The sequence below is a fragment of the Hippocampus bargibanti genome, linkage group LG06, assembly GCF_051943395.1.
Source record: "Hippocampus bargibanti isolate YZ-2025 linkage group LG06, ASM5194339v1, whole genome shotgun sequence".
NCBI classification, from domain to species: domain Eukaryota; kingdom Metazoa; phylum Chordata; class Actinopteri; order Syngnathiformes; family Syngnathidae; genus Hippocampus; species Hippocampus bargibanti.
The window spans coordinates 3,015,606-3,033,046 of record NC_142739.1 but is presented as its reverse complement, the minus strand read 5'-3'; the positions used below and the strand labels follow the sequence as shown (position 1 = coordinate 3,033,046).

At 43.3% G+C, this 17,441-nt stretch overlaps 1 protein-coding gene across 5 annotated transcripts in view; it reads left to right on the top strand.

Moving 5' to 3' along the window:
• dop1a (DOP1 leucine zipper like protein A) overlaps positions 1-17,441 on the top strand; it is a 46,541-nt gene that overhangs the window by 7,782 nt on the left and 21,318 nt on the right. For 3 of the 5 annotated variants that reach the window (XM_088998060.1, XM_088998061.1, XM_088998059.1), the window contains 9 exons: positions 1,174-1,273; positions 3,565-3,674; positions 4,362-4,476; positions 4,565-4,685; positions 4,777-4,896; positions 6,760-6,877; positions 7,662-7,691; positions 8,544-8,801; positions 14,722-15,247. In XM_088998060.1, coding sequence (XP_088854186.1) covers positions 1,174-1,273; positions 3,565-3,674; positions 4,362-4,476; positions 4,565-4,685; positions 4,777-4,896; positions 6,760-6,877; positions 7,662-7,691; positions 8,544-8,801; positions 14,722-15,247 — 1,498 coding nt within the window. The remainder of the gene's footprint in view (positions 1-1,173; positions 1,274-3,564; positions 3,675-4,361; positions 4,477-4,564; positions 4,686-4,776; positions 4,897-6,759; positions 6,878-7,661; positions 7,692-8,543; positions 8,802-14,721; positions 15,248-17,441) is intronic. The other 2 variants (XM_088998062.1, XM_088998064.1) reach the window with 2 other exon arrangements.

The window sequence follows — 17,441 nt, the reverse complement described above, 5'->3', positions numbered from 1 at the left end:
GAGCCTTGAACTCCCAGGCAGGAGACCGAAAGGAAAGCATAAGAGGAGAGTTATGAATGTTGTTAAAGAGGACATGAAGGTGAGAAAAGAGGATGCACAAAACAGAGTTAGTCACACTGATTCACTGTGGTGAACCCTGAAGCGAAAAGCCGAAATGAAAAGAAGAATGGCATTTTATTGAATTCAATTGTGTTGTTAAATGTATATGTGGTACTAGTGTAACTTTTGTGACATTTATAAAGTTGCATCAACATGTCAACGTTCGCCAAAGCCCAAACTATCCACATTAATTCAATTAGATTAGAATAGATTAGTTTTTATCAGTAACACAGTTGAGAAATTTACCTTTCACCGCAGCAAAGTGATGAAAGGAAAAGGAAAGGAAAATAAAAAGTAGAAATACAAAATACAGGAGCTGCTGTAAAGGCAGATGCTCTCGCGGCGCCAATATTAAGTTACACTGATTTATATCTGGCGACCCGGTAGTCGAGGGGTTAGCACGTCGACTTCACAGTACAGAGGTCGTGAGTTCAAATCCCGCTCCCTGTGTGGAGTTTGCATGTTCCCCGCCAATTGCCCAAAGTGCTGATAGGCTCCAGCACCGTCCGCTATTCTCGTGAGAATAAAGCGGTCCGGAAGATGAATGAATGAATGATTTATATCGGGTGTGCGTTTCTCATTAAAGAAGATTCAATATGCTTCTCTATACATGGGATGTGATACGATATGACAATGCCACCATTTTAGTGTACTTCTTTGTTTTGATGACTCAAATCAAAAACTATTTTTTTGACTGAAGTATTTTTTCCCCAGCCCTAATTATTACACGTACGGTATATACTGTAAATTCATAGCCTGAGATAGTCTGTATCTTAGAATGAAAGTATACATTTTTCACAACCTGTAGTTAGTAGTATATTTCTATACAATGGGAAATCATGTATTCCTTCTTCTTATCCCTCCAGTGACTAATGCATTTTTAATGAAAAAAAATGGCCATTAATACTCAAAATTCAGATACTATTTCTATTCGGAGAGTGTTTTTCACTGGCAATGTCAAAAAACCTTAGAAACTTTAATACACATGTTGTCAGTTATGTGAAGGAAGTTCCTGGATGTACAGTGTCATGTATATGTCAGGTCAGTCTCAATGCTATATTCTGCTGTGCTTAGGCTACTCGCCCTGACATGATACGAATCCTGTCGGCTGCCTTGCATGTGGTTCTGAGAAGAGACATGTCCCTGAACCGCAGATTGTACGCATGGCTGCTGGGTGCGTAAACCCCTACGCGCACACACACACACACACACACACACACACACACACACACACACACACACACACACACACACACACACACACACACACACACACACACACACACACACACACACACACACACACACACACACACACACACACCGTTGTCCTATATCTGGTTCAAATCATGCTTGAATGTCAAATGTAAACACCTGTGTGCTTAAAGGGGAAATAGAGTCTTGACATTAATTTGTTTTTCTGCGGCCCCGCTAGTCTCCGTGCGGTATTCTGATTAATACTGCATTTGTCGAAGATGAATTAAGCATTAAAATCCATTTGTTTTGTCCCACTCAGACCGTGGCCATTTTGCCACTTGCTGCCGACGGAAAATGACATCACCACTAGTCAGGGCTCAGGTCAGGATCAATCACAGCTCAGCTTGCAAATGTCAAATGACCAAACACAGAAAACAGGTGTACTGTAATTAGTCATGACCTGAGCCTTAAAGGACAACCGACGCCCCCGGACAAGTTGTGTCCATAATTTGTAAAATCACTTCAAATGACTTTAAATGAATACTGGCCGTATTTTACAAAGATTCCACGGCATATAGCTATATTTTATGTTTTAAGACTTGCACTGAATATTCAGGGAGTCTTGTTTTCGAGTTGATGACGATGCCTGACGTGACGTCACGTCCGGAACGCCCCTGACCGAGAAAGCGACACACAATGCATTTTGGGTACTTTGTTTGGTCTGAAAACTTCGTGTTGGTCCGTGTTGATGGCGAAATTAGAAGGAAAACACAAATAATGCAATGGTGAATCGTTGTGTGTTGCACCAAGGCTACTATTTGATACTAGTTGACACAAATTCCCAGCAGACAAATCAGCTCATTTCAAACGGAGCTCAGACGCCATCTTGTGCATTTTCTGGGACGCTACATTGTGGTCCTGACGGCTCGAATTGATACGGGGGGACTTCTTTAATTGATTGCAAACATTTATGCTTTCTCCTTCAGAACTATTTGAATCATATTAATAACTGGATGAGTAGCAAGAAAGCATCTTCTCTGAATCAGAAGCCATTGTTTTGATTCTAGAGCAAGGCAAGACATCCTGGCGTGACGTCACAAACAAGGGGGCGGGACCTTCTTAAACTCGGCATCTCCGAGGTCATTTTGAAGTAGTTTTGGGACACTTTAACTCATTTTTATTGGTGTTTTGCATTTGACTAAAACTATCAGCCTGTGTGTTTTGGGTATTTTAGATGCTATAAAACGTTTTTCTGATGTCAGTCTGATGTCCTTTAAGCAACTGCAACGTATTTTTCAGTTTACGGCAAGTGGCATTTTGTTGCTTAATTTATATAGTAAATCGCAAACACAATATTAATCAGAATGTTTTTTTAACAGAAGTAGAGGTGCGTCAGTCAATATTTATATGAAGCAAAGTTGATTCGGGCGAGGCAATTTACTCGCCTCATGTAGGACTGCATATTTCTTGTGTCCACACAATATGCCACATGCTACCATTTTCAATTCTGAGAAACATAAATGTAGTTGAGAGGCCTTAATCTTGCACTGTTTTCTTTTGTTTGCAACTGAACTTGGATACACATGCTGGTAAGTGCCATCGCTCTGTGGATACTGCCAGCTTCATACAAGTTTGATTTAAAGCAACTCTTGTGCTGATAATGGATTTTCAACGCTAGTTCATCTGAAATGACAAAACATATTTTGTCTAGGGCATTAAAGTGTAAATGGGTGTGTGCGGGCCTCTTTCAGCAACACTATCGGGCAAGAAAACACACACCTTCGTCTGACACCTTCAAAGAAGTACAGATGACGGCTGAAGAAACCTTTTAATCGTTACATTTATGCATTTGTTTTGTACCTTTAGGTCTTCATTTCATAATTTTGCTGCTGTAAATTGGAAATGTGTCCATTGTGAGACAAGTAAAGGTGTTCTTATCTTCATTTGTCATCTGGGCTTGAATTTACTTGAATCATAGGATATTGTCAGCTTTCAAAATGAAGGTGGTCAACCTTCATTTTGTCACATTCTTTCTTGGTTGAACAGGTCTGGAGGTAGCGGTAATCAAGTCAGTGTGGTAATCTAGTCAGTGGAAATGAACTCTTTCCCATAAATGTAGTCACAGTTAATTATTTTTTAACACTGATGACAAGTACTTTGTCACATAAAGTTATGTACAGCATCTTTGATTACACCCCCACTTTAATAAGCAAAATCGTGATTAAGCAGCTATATTGACTTGCCATTTGTCTTTTCTTTTTTGTGTAGGATTTGACAACAATGGGGTGAAAATAGGCCCCCGTGCCACTCGACAGAGCAAGCCAGAAGAGCATGCTAGCCACTATTTCAACACCTTCTCAAAAGACATGCTCGTCCAGGTACAACATAGATCAAAACAAGTCACATTGCAGAGGATTTGTCCATGTTTAAGAGTTTTGTCTATGTCATGGGGGATTCCATTAATTTAGTCAGATGTTTTTTTATGCTCTGGGTATTTTTTTTGCCAGATCCGTCTGTCTTTTATGGCTTACTTTCTAGCGTTACACATCCTCTTGGGGTTTTTCGTATGGCATGCTTCCTTCTGCTCCTTTTCTGACACTCATCATCTTTTAACTCTGTCCCGCCATGTGCTCTGCTGTGGCGCTCCAGGGATTAGACTACATATTACACAGAAATCAGATGGCAAATCTAATTTTAGAAAGTATTATTTTTTTTTTATCATTTGCCCCAGTGCCATCTGTTCAGAAGTAGTTATTAGAACTCCGTCCATTGGGAGAGGGTCCGCACCACGGGGACTCTCTTCGCGGGCTTCAGCTCATTACATGGCAGACGGAGCGTGAAAACAAATAAAAGCAGAAATGAGAGAAGGGGGTGGATAATGTAGAATTTGTTTCGCTATAATTTACAACAATAGTATCAAGTAGTGTTTCTCGATTTGACAAATGTGCCTGTTCTCTGTTCTATTGTGTGTGTGTGTGTGTGTGTGTGTGTGTGTGTGTGTGTGTGTGTGTGTGTGTGTGTGTGTGTGTGTGTGTGTGTGTGTGTGTGTGTGTGTGTGTGTTTAGGCAATGGTGGGGATATTGCAGGGCAAAGCGCAAGGCGGGGAAGAGGAAAGCATTCTCATGCATGACCTCAAGCCATTTCGCATTCTCATCAGCCTGCTTGACAAACCAGAGCTTGGTAATGATATGTCGATACCTTCAGGACGATTAGTGCTGTAAATACAAATGTTGCCCCCAGTTGTCCAGCTCGTACCTTGTATCTTCAGGCCCAGCTATCTTAGAGGATGTTCTTATCGAAGTGTTTCGTATGTTGCACACCCAGTGCAAAACAGAGCTGGATCTCCAAAACCAAAGTTCCTTTAGTAAGGCCCACACACACCTGAGCAGGTTCGGCCAATCAAACACCTTCTTTTGACATGTGTTACAATATTGTGAATTGATGGTTAATGCAAATGTTGATCCTATAATTTCTTTGTAGCAAACTTAGGGAGAACAAGAAGACAACAGAACTTATTAAAACAGCCAATCTTCTGTTCAACTCTTTTGAGCCATTCTACATGTGGGACTATATTGCTCGTTGGTTTGAGGAGTGCTGCAGGTTTGTATGTGGAAATTAGTGTTTAATATACATCATTGTATTTGTTGTGTTGCATTAGTATCAAAGTTACATGATTGATTTAACGGTTTCTTTATCCTTGACTGATAATACTGATGCTAAACAAAATTCATTTATTTTCCTCACCTTTGAATCAGTCAAAAGTCAAGTCAAAGTCAGCTTTATTGTGAAATATGTATATATGCATGACATGCAGCACAGATGAAATTACTGACCCAGCGTCAGTGCACTTATGGTACTGTGTTGTAACTCAATCAATCTTTTTAATTCAATGGAATGGGCCTTTTGCAGCAATCATTTTCATCAATCATTTTACATTTTACAGAGGAATAAAGTTGATGAGCCATACAATGACACTCTGGGAAAGAGTAGTTGAAGCTAGACTAAGAGCAGAAGTGAACATTTGTGAGCAGCAGTATGGCTTCATGCCAAAAAAGAGTACGACAGATGCAGTGTTTGCTTTAAGAATGCTGATAGAGAAGTACAGAGAAGGTCAGAAGGAATTGCATTGTGTCTTTGTAGATCTGGAGAAAGCGTATGACAGGGTGCCCAGCGAAGAGCTGTGGCATTGCATGAGGAAGTCTGGAGTGACGGAAAAGTATGTCAGAGCGGTGCAAGACATGTATCATGACTGTAAGACAGTTGTGAGGTGTGCTGTCGGTATGACTGAGGAATTCAAGGTGGAGGTGGGACTCCACCAGGGGTCAGCTCTGAGCCCCTTCTTGTTTGCTATGGTGATGGACAGGCTGACAGACGATGTTAGACAAGAATCTCCTTGGACCATGATGTTTGCAGATGACCTTGTGATCTGTAGCGAGAACAGGGAACAGGTGGCGGAGAAACTAGAGATGTGGAGATATACCCTGTAAAGGAGAGGAATGAAGATCAGTCGCAGCAAGACGGAATATGTGTGTGTGAATGAGAGGGATCCAAGTGCAAGAGTGATGCTACAGGGAGAAGAGATAAAGAAGGTGGAGGATTTTAAGTACCTGGGGTCAACTGTCCAGAGCAATGGAGAGTGTGGAAAAGAGGTAAAGAAGCGTGTCCAGGCAGGCTGGAGCAGTTGGAGAAAAATGTCAGGTGTGATGTGTGATAGAAGGGTTTCAGCTAGGATGAAAGGAAAAGTGTATAAAACAGTGGTGAGACCAGCCATGATGTTTGGACTGGAGACCGTGCCACTGAAGAAAAGACAGGAAGCAGAGCTGGAGGTAGCAGAGCTGAAGGTGTTGAGGTTTTCTTTGGGAGTGACCAGGTTGGATAGGATCAGGAATGAGTACATTAGAGGGACAACTCATATTCGAGGCTTTGGAGAGAAAGTCAGAGAGGCCAGACTGAGATGGTTTGGACATGTCCAGAGGAGAGAGAGTGACTATATCGAGAGAAGGAAGCTGAGCCTTGAACTGCCAGGCAGGAGACCGAGAGGAAGACCGAAGAGGAGGTTTATGGATGTGGTCAAAGAGAACATGAAGGTAGCTGGTGTGCAAGAAGAGGATGCACAAAACCGGAATAGATGGAGGACATTGATTCGCTGTGGCGACCCCTGAGGGGAAAAGCCGCAAGGAAAAGAAGAGATTTTCATCAATCATTTTGAAACATTGGGGGTATGTTAATGGGGTTTTGAAATTTTAAAGTGAAATTTAGTAAGGTAGTACTAATTTGGGAATCTTTGTTTTAAAAGGTGAAGTTGGGATATGATAACCTTCAGTAGTCCTACAATGGGTGAATTTGCATCAAAATTGCAAATTTGCATTAATGACAATTGTAAGAGAAATTCCTTTAAAAAAGAAGTCACTTTGCACGCAGTTTGTTTCATCAACCAACAGACACACCATTTTACTTTTGCAGGACAACACTGAATGTGCAACCAAACATTCCAAGGGATACTGGTGGATTAGATACCCAAGAACTCTCCTTAATGGAGTTCTGTCAGCTGGTTGATTTTCTGTTGGATGTCGTTTCCTTGGTAAGTTTGTTTATCTTTTGGTCTTTCCCATGCCATCATGTATAACTCTTGAATGTATTTTATTTTTGAAGTAGCTGCGATTGTGTCCAGCTAAAGTCTATGATAACATTTGTATTTATTAATGTGTTTATTTATTTTATTTATTAATTATTTGTATGTTTTTTATGGCCTGTATTTTTGATGTCTATTTTTGGGTGATTATTGTTTCTACATTGTCAACTCCAGTTTCATTTAGCTTTATGCACAGATGCTCTTTCTTACTTTGTTTTCTTATTTTACTGTGTCTCCTTTCCGTGCATTGTCCTTTTTTTCTGGCTCTGCTTGGACTCCTCATATATTTCTTATCAACTTGCCGTCTTGTCATCTCCACCTTCTTAGGTCATTCACGTCCTTTACCGTTTTGTGCTTCGTTCCTTACCCTGAACAGAAAAGTCTTGACCCTGGAATGTTATTGACTTGTAATGTCCTTGCTTCCACCCTATTTTCTTAGGGGTGCAACACGCCCACACAAGCAAAAACATACTTGTGTGTGTACTTCCCTGAAAAAAAAAATCTATATATAGCAGATGTGTAAACAAATGCACTTGGCCTGTCTGTACTGTATTTCCAATCTTAACGGCTTGGAAATCTTGTTTTTTTTCCCCTGTTTCAGGTGTGCGTGTGCCTGTGTGTGTGGTGTGTGTGTGTGCGGACTGTTGCAAGATATGAATGTGATGAGTGTGCTGTGTGGCCTGTGCTCCGCTTGCGCTTGTCTGCTCAAACTATTTGCTCTTTCTCTCTGAAGCCTACTAGAAGCATGAGGGTAATCTGCCAGGTAAAGTACTGCTCTTTCCTGCTTTTCCACCTCATCCTGCTTCACTGAGGCTACGATAGCATTTCTGCAACATCCCACCAACCATCAAACCTCAATTTCTAAAAATCTTTGGGTGATAATTTCTTCATAATTCCCAAATTAATGTAGTAGAGAAAAACAATAATGTTTCACAATTAACACTCAACCTTCATGTTTGGTGTGGATGGTGTAACAATGAAATCTTTGCCCAGTGTGTAAGGCCTTTTGTAACTGCATGATGTTTTATGCCAATTGTCTTGCTCACATAATTTTTGCTGGAAAATATGAATACCAGCTGTGATTTTCTTTATTCTCATATTTATTTCATTGGTCTTTTGTCGTCTTTTTTTCCAAATGTAGCTGTATTTTGATTGTAAGACCTAATATACAGGACTCTTTAAACTTTAGGTACTCTTCTGTAACTTCAGGTATGACATATGAAGCAAATGTATGAAACAAGTTAGAAGCCTGTTAATAAAACATTTTACTAGAGTTATAACAGACCACATTAATTGACATAAATAATAAATACAAGTGAAAAACTAACTAAAACTGAAAAAAAGTTATATTGTTGTCCCTTCATCGTTTTAATTTACCATTAAAAAAATCCCAACACTGATAGTCTTTTGTGCTTCTTCTGGTGTGATGACAAAGCTGTATTGCTATATGTTCGCGTTTATCAGGACATAGTGTACGTAACATTGTCAAACTGTTCTCCAATTCTCTTTGAATCCATAATGAGAGAAACAAGACTAACGGTGTAAATTTTGAACAGTGACATGTTTTTTTATGTAATGAAGACAACATTGTTACATCTATTGTCATCTATTCTAGGAGTCTTACATCGAGATCCAGACAGAGCATCTTCCTCAGCTCTTGCTGCGCATGGTGGCTGCACTTACCTGTCACCTGGAGACCTTGGGGCTTGGAGAACTCACTCACTGTCTGCGTCTCTGCTCCAAGATCCTGAGCAAAGTACAACCACCATTGGTGTCCCCCTTGGCTCTACCCACAAGCCCCCAGGGGCATGGCCTGTCCAGCTGCTGTGGAAATTCTTCAGACTCTACAAAGGATTTAAAAAGCGATAATAGCGTGAGTACAGTAATGATTGATAGATTCCACACAATTTAGCGATGTCAACATAAATGAATCTGGTTGGATTACTCCAATACAGAATCTGTCAAAATTACATTGTCAAACCCCACAGCACAGAAAACTCCACATGGGCTTTGGGCCAAATTATTTGCAATAACATATACCTGAGCATGCACATCATAGGCTGACACCCAACTGACATACTGTATATGCATAACTGTTTTGTCACTGCTAATTGTAGTTGAAGTGAAATCCCCACCAAAAGAAAATATGACAAATTAGTCAGTTCAACTCAGTTCAAGCTGACCGTTTCAAGCTTTGATGATCTTTTGATTAGGTGGTCCCACCAAGGGCCCGGCCATCTTGTGTCCCATTGAGGCAAAATATTTGAGTACTCGTTGTCTGTCCTGGTTCTCTTGGTTTCTACCCAACATTTTGATTCTCTGCGCACAAGCTCACCGTGGCATGATTTAAGGCTATTCAGACTAAACTGTGCCCGGAAGGAGTAGAGTGAAAGATGATAGTTCACCAACAGCTGAGCCCACATCTCCTGTACGCTCTTTGGAAGTAGAGAAGAATGAAATAGCATGTAGCTATATCCAACAGAGTGGACAGCATGCCAAATACTTTGAACAGATCTCTACCCCCAACCTGAGGAGCATATGGATAATATGCTGCCCTACATGCCACCTGAGTCCAGGCTCCAAAATGTGCCTGCTGCCTTGATCAAGTTAAATCCCAGATACTTTCCTGCACCCAATGAGTGAAAAGACAAACAACATTGTGACAACTTTTTACTCTCTCTCTCTCTCTCTCTCTCTCTCTCTCTCTCTCTATATATATATTTCTCTCTCTCTCTCTCTCTCTCTCTCTCTCTCTCTCTCTCTCTCTCTCTCTCTCATATATATATATGTATATATGTATGTGTGTGTGTGTGTGTGTGTGTATGTATGTATATATATATATGTATATGTATATATATGTATATATATATATATATATATATATATATATATATATATATATATATATATATAACGAGACTTTACTATATATATATATGTATGTATAGTCATGTCATGAGAGGCTAGCTCTCGACGGGACAAGGAGCGCAATGGGCGACAGGTTTGAATGCAAACAAAGGTTTTAATAAAGGGTTTTAAGTCAACGGTTTTAATAAAGGGTTTCAGGGGGAATTCACAAGCAACAAAGGCAAGAATAGTGTCTCTTCCAATACTTAAATCATAATAGTCTCTTCTGAGGTGAAACTGAATACAGAGTTCTTTTCCATGTGTTTCTAGGCCTCACCCCTCTGAGGTCCTTCTCAGGTCGCCTAGCCACCTTTAGCAAGGGTCCAAATCCAGTGTTCTGTCGTATGGTCCCAACTGGCGATGAGTTCTATGTAGAAATCAGTTTCTCCACAGCGCACAGCAATGGAGCTTGTCTTCCCCGGCCTCCACACTCAGAGGCTCTCTGCCTTAAAAGCCTTCCTTGCTTGCGGTGTGATCGGGTGCGCAAGCCCCTCCACCTCCCTTACGATGGCCCGTATCCCGTCCTCTCCCGCGGTGAGAAGACGTTCCGGATTCAAATCAACGACCGCAAGGATACAGTCTCCATCGACCGACTTAAACCGGCAGTCGTAGAGCACACGTTGCCGTGCTCCCGAACACCGACAACGGCCCCCATATCCGGTGATCGACCTTCTTCATGCCTGGCCTCTCCGTGTGGCCAAACGACCCGGAGCGGCAGACGTGTGCACTTCCCAGAACGTCTCACCTCCTACCGGCTCTTCTGAGCGCGTCCTGCTCGTTTTTTTCCTGCATCGCCTTCCCCGACTTCAGATCCAGGAGGGGACCCCTGTGGCGTCACCGGTGCGCACCGCAGCTTGGATGTATTTCAAGCCCTTGATCTCCTTGATGTGCGTCGCACCCTGACGCATATGACACGCTTGAAAATGGTATAAAAGGAGCTGTCGCGAGACAGAGAGAATTGGATTGGATTTGCCTTAATTAGTCTCGCAGTGGAGAAATTTACATTTCACAGCAGCAAAGTTATGAAAGAAATCAGACTCATCTCAGACTCACAGACTCAAAGAGACTTGCAAAGACCCACACAGGCACGTCGGACGGACATCATGGCACGACTTGCTCGACTCCACGCCACGATCAAGCTCTGCGCGTCACCTGCCTGGGAGATCTGACAATGAACCTACTTACAAATAAAGAGAACCATCAAACTCTTTATTGGCGAGCCAGCCAGGATGATTGTTTTCCCTCCTCCTCAGCCCAATCAACTCTCCAAATGGAAAGAACCAAATTTCCCACAGCAAGACCCCTCAAGCCGAGCTCCCGATGGGCTGCCACCACCCGTGGGCGCCCCAACACCACCGTGAAACCTGCCGCACCCTGATGGCCAACACCGTCCAATTCGCCTGGCGACTCTGCAACTAGCTGCATCGTTTATGTCCACGATCGGACATCGTATATGTCCATGATCGGACATCGCTTATGTCCACGATCGGACTTCGGGAAGACGCTTCATGGCCGACTCGGCCGCCGACGTCAGCATGCTTCCTCAGCGTCCTGCAGAGCGCCATGGCAGCGCGATCAACGCCACCGTCGCCGATGACCGGCCTGTCCGTGCCCGGCAGCATGAGCAACCCCACGCTCCTTCGTCCTCACACTCCCTCATCGATTCCCCGACTCGACCGACCCGCGGTGAGAAGACCTTCCGGAATCGACTTGACGGCCGCGAGGAAAGTTTCCATTGATCGACTCAAACTGGCAGTCGTAGAGCACACGTTGCGCGCGCTCTCGTACAACGACTTCAGGCACCACAGAAACTTCCTCGGCACCCTCCCCACCGACGCCTACCATGCCCGGTGATCGACTGTCATCGTGGTTTGAATTGCTGCCTTCCACCAGATGGGGCCAAAACTCTCTCTGGGTGAAGCCATCTTAGGGGAATGTATTTGCCCTCCAGAACCCAGCCTCTCGTGACATCACTATATATATATATATATATATATATATATATATATATATATATATATATATATATATATATATATATATATAGTAAAGTCTCGTTATATCAATATTCTCGGGAGTCGGAAAAAATATCGATATAACCGGACTATCGACATATCCGATCCTGCGCGCATGTAATTTTCTCCTTGCGTTCATAGAAATAGTATCGTTATATATATATAGTTTTGTATCATTCATTGAGTTTTATTATTTCATTAGGACAGAAAGGTCAGATTTTGCTTGGACAAAAGTCTTGTCGCATACAAAAATAATGGCGAAATTATACCTGTACAGATATTTCATTTTCAATACAGAAATATGGCTCTCGTGAGCTTGGAGGACTGCATCCATACGTCTCGGCAATGATCATCAAGAGCCTGAAGACCAAGTCTTCCACTGAGGTGGCAGACATCTTTAATGTGTCCAAACTTTAAGCATAAGACAAAGATTTGAAGAAACCGGTGATGACAAGCCTAGGTCAGGCAGACCCCGTAAGACAGGGGTGTCCAAAGTCGGTCCTCGAGGGCCGCTGTCCTGCCTGTTTTCCAGCTGTCCCTGGAGCAACACACCTGATTCAGGACGGCGGCCCTCGAGGACCGACTTTGGACACCCCTGCCGTAAGACAACTGTTCGAGGGGACCATTTGTTGCTTCGCCAGTCCAAGGCCAGCCCTTTTTCAACTGCAGCGGAGCTACATGAGAACATGTCACCAGAAACCACTGTATCTTCAAGAACAGTTTGTCGAATTCTCTCACGCAGTGGTCTCCATGGCCGAGTTAGTGCTCAGAAACCAGCATTAAACAAAAGACAACAAAACAATCGTGTTGCATTTGCTAAGGCCCACAGCTTGCAGAAAGGATGGGCAGTGGAAAAGTGGCAGAAGGTTGATTTTTCTGATGAATCGTCCATTCAACTGTATCCCAATCGCCGCAAATACTGCAGAAGACCTGTTGGAATCTGCATGGACCCAAGATTTACCCAGAAAACAGTCAAGTTTGGCAGAGGAAAAATCATGGTTTGGGGTTACATCCAGTATGGGGGTGTGCGTGAAGTATCAAGAAATTCTTGCTGCCCATTACATCCCTAACTGCAAGAGAGGGCAAATTCTGCAGCAGAATGGTGCTCCTTCTCATACTTCAGCCTCCACATCAAAGTTCCTGAAAGCAAAGAAGGTCAAGGTGCTCCAGGATTGGCCAGCCCAGTCACCAGACATGAACGTTATTGAACATGTCTGGGGTAAGATGAAGAAGGAGGCTTGGAAGATGGAACCGAAGAATCTTGATGAACTCTGGGAGTCCTTCAAGACTGCTTTCTTTGCCATTCCAGATGACTTCATCAATAAGTTAATTGAGTCATTGCCGAGACGTATGGATGTAGTCCTCCAAGCTCACGCGAGCCATACACGATATTAATTCTTTTTGTAAGGCGTCATGACTTTATGTTCTGACGTATTTGTAGCATACTTGTGTATTCAAAATGAAATATACGTCTAATTTCTCCATTATTTTTGTCTGCGACAAGACTTTTGTCCAAGCAAAATCTGACCTTTCTCATCTCCATCTCATTTTCCGTACCACTTATTCCTCATTAGGGTCGCGGGGGTTGCTGAAGCCTATGTCAGCTGTCTTTGGGCACGAGGCGGGGGACACCCTGAATTAGTTGTCAGCCAATCGCAGGGCACACAAAGATATACAACAATCACTCTCACACTCACACATAGAGACAATTTGGAGTGGTCAATCTGCCTGCCATGCATGTTTTTTTTTTTTTTTGAGTGTGGGAGGAAACCGGAGGACCCGGAGAAAACCCACGCGGGTCCGGGGAGAACATGCAAACTCCACACTCCACAAACCGGCGACCTCTGCACCGTGAAGCCGGTGTGCTAACCACTCGACTACCGGGCCGCCCAAATCTGACCTTTCTGTCCTAATTAAATAATAAAATTCTCTGAATGATACAAAACTTTACTTTGGTATAATAAGCACAACTAGAGGGCTTTGCCTTTCATATAAGCCAATTCTGATTCCAATAGATCAACTACAAGTCAAGTTATAGTCAAACCTCGGTTTTCGAACGTCTCGGTTCTCATCCCATTCGGTTTTCAACCAAAAATGTCCTATTTTTTATGCCCCGGTATACAATCCAAATTTGGTTCTCAACCAAACTGAGTGCATCTGAATGCATCACTTGACTACCCTGTGCTTCCTTATACATCACTTCCTTATATGTCACGTCTTCCTCATTGTCTCATTGTGACCGACGCATTAATATTGTTGTTGTGTTATTTTTGCGAAAATGCTGACATATTTGGTTAAGATCTCCTGAATAGTATGATTTTAAAGCAAGCAGAGGATGGTTTGAAAAGTTAGTGTGACCTGTGTTTGCCCAAAGACAGCTGGGATAGGTGCCAACACGCCCCGTGGCAGAAAGATAGATTTTTATGTACAGATGTTAATGTTGTTGTGAAAAATTGGTGAAAATAAAAGTTTGTTGTTATAGAATTTTACACATGACCTGCTCCATTATTAAGTTTTTATCCGGTTTTTGTGATGAAATAGTTAAAAAGTTGTTTTCTAGACTTTGAACGGATTAAGATTTTTTACATTGATTTTAATGGAAAGTGCTGTTTCGGTTTTTGAACAAAATCGGTTTTCGAACAGGTTACTGAAACGGATTATGGTCGAAAACCGAGGTGTCACTGTGTGTGTGTGTGTGTGTATATATATATATATATATATATATATATATATATATATATGTGTGTGTGTGTGTGTGTGTGTGTGTGTGTGTGTGTGTGTGTGTGTGTGTGTGTGTGTGTGTGTGTGTGTGTGTGTGTGTGAGAGAGAGTGATTGTAGGGATCTTGAAAGCTCTCTTTGTTTTTCCGCAGACTCCCCCTGTTGCACTGGAAACACATGGAAGTAGGGAGGTGTTCAAAGATGTAGAAAACCATCCAAATTGCTCATCAGAAAGCTGCTTCACAGAATTTATTCTGTATCATGAGAGTGTCCCCGATAATGAACAACCGCCTCACACACACCCAATAAGTAAAACAGGCCTTTGTTCCTCAGGGTTATCACAACCTAAACCTGTAGAAAAACCTGTCATGCAATGCTGCTTGGAACACTTCCAGCAATTTCTTTCTCGGCTTATTACCTTGCACATAACTACTCAACAAGTGGACAAACATGAGACAGACAGAGTCCTGCTACAAACAACAAGCCTTGCAGTAGGGGGTAACCCACATTGTAGGCATACAGATCGTACCGAGTCATGCTTGGACTCTGTGGTGGTGCAGAAAGAGTGTGTTCCTGCTTTTACTGCGGCCTGCCAGCTTTTCTTGGAGTGTTCCAGTTTTCCAGTGTACATTGCAGAGGGGAACCAGAAGGCTTCACCCACACAAGGACAAGAAACAAGTAAGTTTCATCAAATCTTGGGCCCAATGTTATAAAATGGTGTAACTTTTTGCTATTTATGTCAGGCTTGCTTTGTAAATACAGTAAAGTCTCGTTATATCGATATTCAAGGGAGTCAGAAAAAATATCGATATAACCGGGACTATCAATATATCCGACCCTGTTTGCATGTAATTTTCTCCGTGCGTGCATAGAAATACAGTAAAGTCTCGTTATATCGATATCGGATATATCGATAGTCCCGGTTATATCGATACTATTTCTATGCACGCGCGGAGAAAATTACATGCAAACAGGGTCGGATATATCGATAGTCCCGCTTATATCGATATTTTTTCGGACTCCCTTGAATATCGATATAACGAGACTTTACTGTAGTATCGATATAACCGGGACTATCGATATATCCGATATCGATATAACGAGACTTTACTGTATACCTGTGCTCCCGGACTTGATTTCTCTTCTTTTCTAAGGATATAAACTGTCATAATATTCCATCCATCCATCAATTTTCTGATCCGTTTATCCTTACAAAGGTTGTGGGGTGTGCTGGAGCCAATCTCAGCCATTTTCGGGTATTTGGCGGGGTGCACCCTGAAATGGTTGCCAGGCAATCACAGGGCACACAGACAAATAGCTATTCACGCTCACACTCACACCTTGGCCCGATTTATACTTGTTCCATCAACATGCCATCCGTGTTTTTGTAATTTGGGAGGAAACCGGAGTACACGAAGAAAACCCATTAAGGCATGGACAGAACCCTCCAAACACAAAGGCCACAGCCGGACTTGAACCCTGCACCTCTGCATTGTGAGGCCGAATCACTAACCAGTCGACCACCAGCTCCCCGTGTATCATAATATTTTAGAGACATCCATCCATCCATCCATCCATCTTCTGCCACTTATCCGGGGTCGGGTCGCGGGGGCAGCAGCTTCAGGAGGGAAGCCCAGACTTACCTCTCCCCAGCCATTTCTTCTAGCTCGTCCTGGTGGATCCCGAGGCGTTCCCAGGCCAGCTGGGCGACATAGTCTATCCAGCGTGTTCTGGGTCGTCCCCGGGGTCTCCTGCCAGTGGGGCATGCTCGGAACACCTCACCAGGTAGGCGTCCTGGTGGCATCCTAATCAGATGCCCGAGCCACCTCATCTGGCTCCTCTCTATGTGGAGGAGAAGCGGCTCGACTTTGAGCTCCTCCCGGATGACCGAGCCTGTCACCTTATCTCTAAGGGAGAGCCCGGACACCCTATTGAGAAAGCTCATTTCGGCCACTTGCATCCGGGACACAACCCATAGCTCGTGACCATAGATGAGGGTTGGGATGTAGATCGACCGGTAGATTGAAAGCTTTGCTTTTTGGCTCAGCTCTTTCTTCTCCATGACGGATCGGTACAAACCCCGCATCACAGCAGACGCCGCACCGACCCGCCTGTCGACCTCTCGCTCCCTCACACCCTCATTTGTGGACAAGACTCCCAGATCCTCCACTTGAGGCAAAATCTCCTCCCCGAACCCGAAGAGGGCACTCCACCCTTTTCCGACTGAGAACCATTGTCTCAGATTTGGAGGTGCTGATTCTCATCCCAGCCACTTCACATTCGGCTGCGAAACGCTCGAGAGAGAGTTGGAGCTCCCCTCTTCCGGCAAATTGGTGTTTTCATGTTTATGTTTGTTACAGTAATTATAAGTGCCTTGCATGCTGGGTCCGAGAGGACAGTAATTTCATCTGTGCTGTATGTCATGCATATTAGCATATTTGACAATAAAGCTGACTTTGACTTTGAGAGCTCCACTTGAAGGCGCCAACAGTACTACATCATCTGCAAAAAGCAGAGATGCTATACTGAGGCCACCAAAACGGAAACCTTCAACGCTTCGGCTGCGCCTTGAAATTCTGTCCATAAAGGTTATGAACAGAATCGGTGACAAAGAGCAGTATTGGCGGAGCCCAACCCTCACTGGAAACGATTCCGACTTAATGCCGGCAATGCGAACCAGACTCTGACATCGGTCGTATAGGGACCGAACGGCCCGTAGCAGGCGCTCCTGTACCCCATACTCCCGAAGCACCCTCCACAGAACTCCACGAGTGACACAGTCAAACACTTTCTCGAAGTCCACAAAGCACATGTAGACTGGTTGGGTGAATTCCCATGCACCCTCGAGGACCCTGCTAAGGGTGTAGAGCTT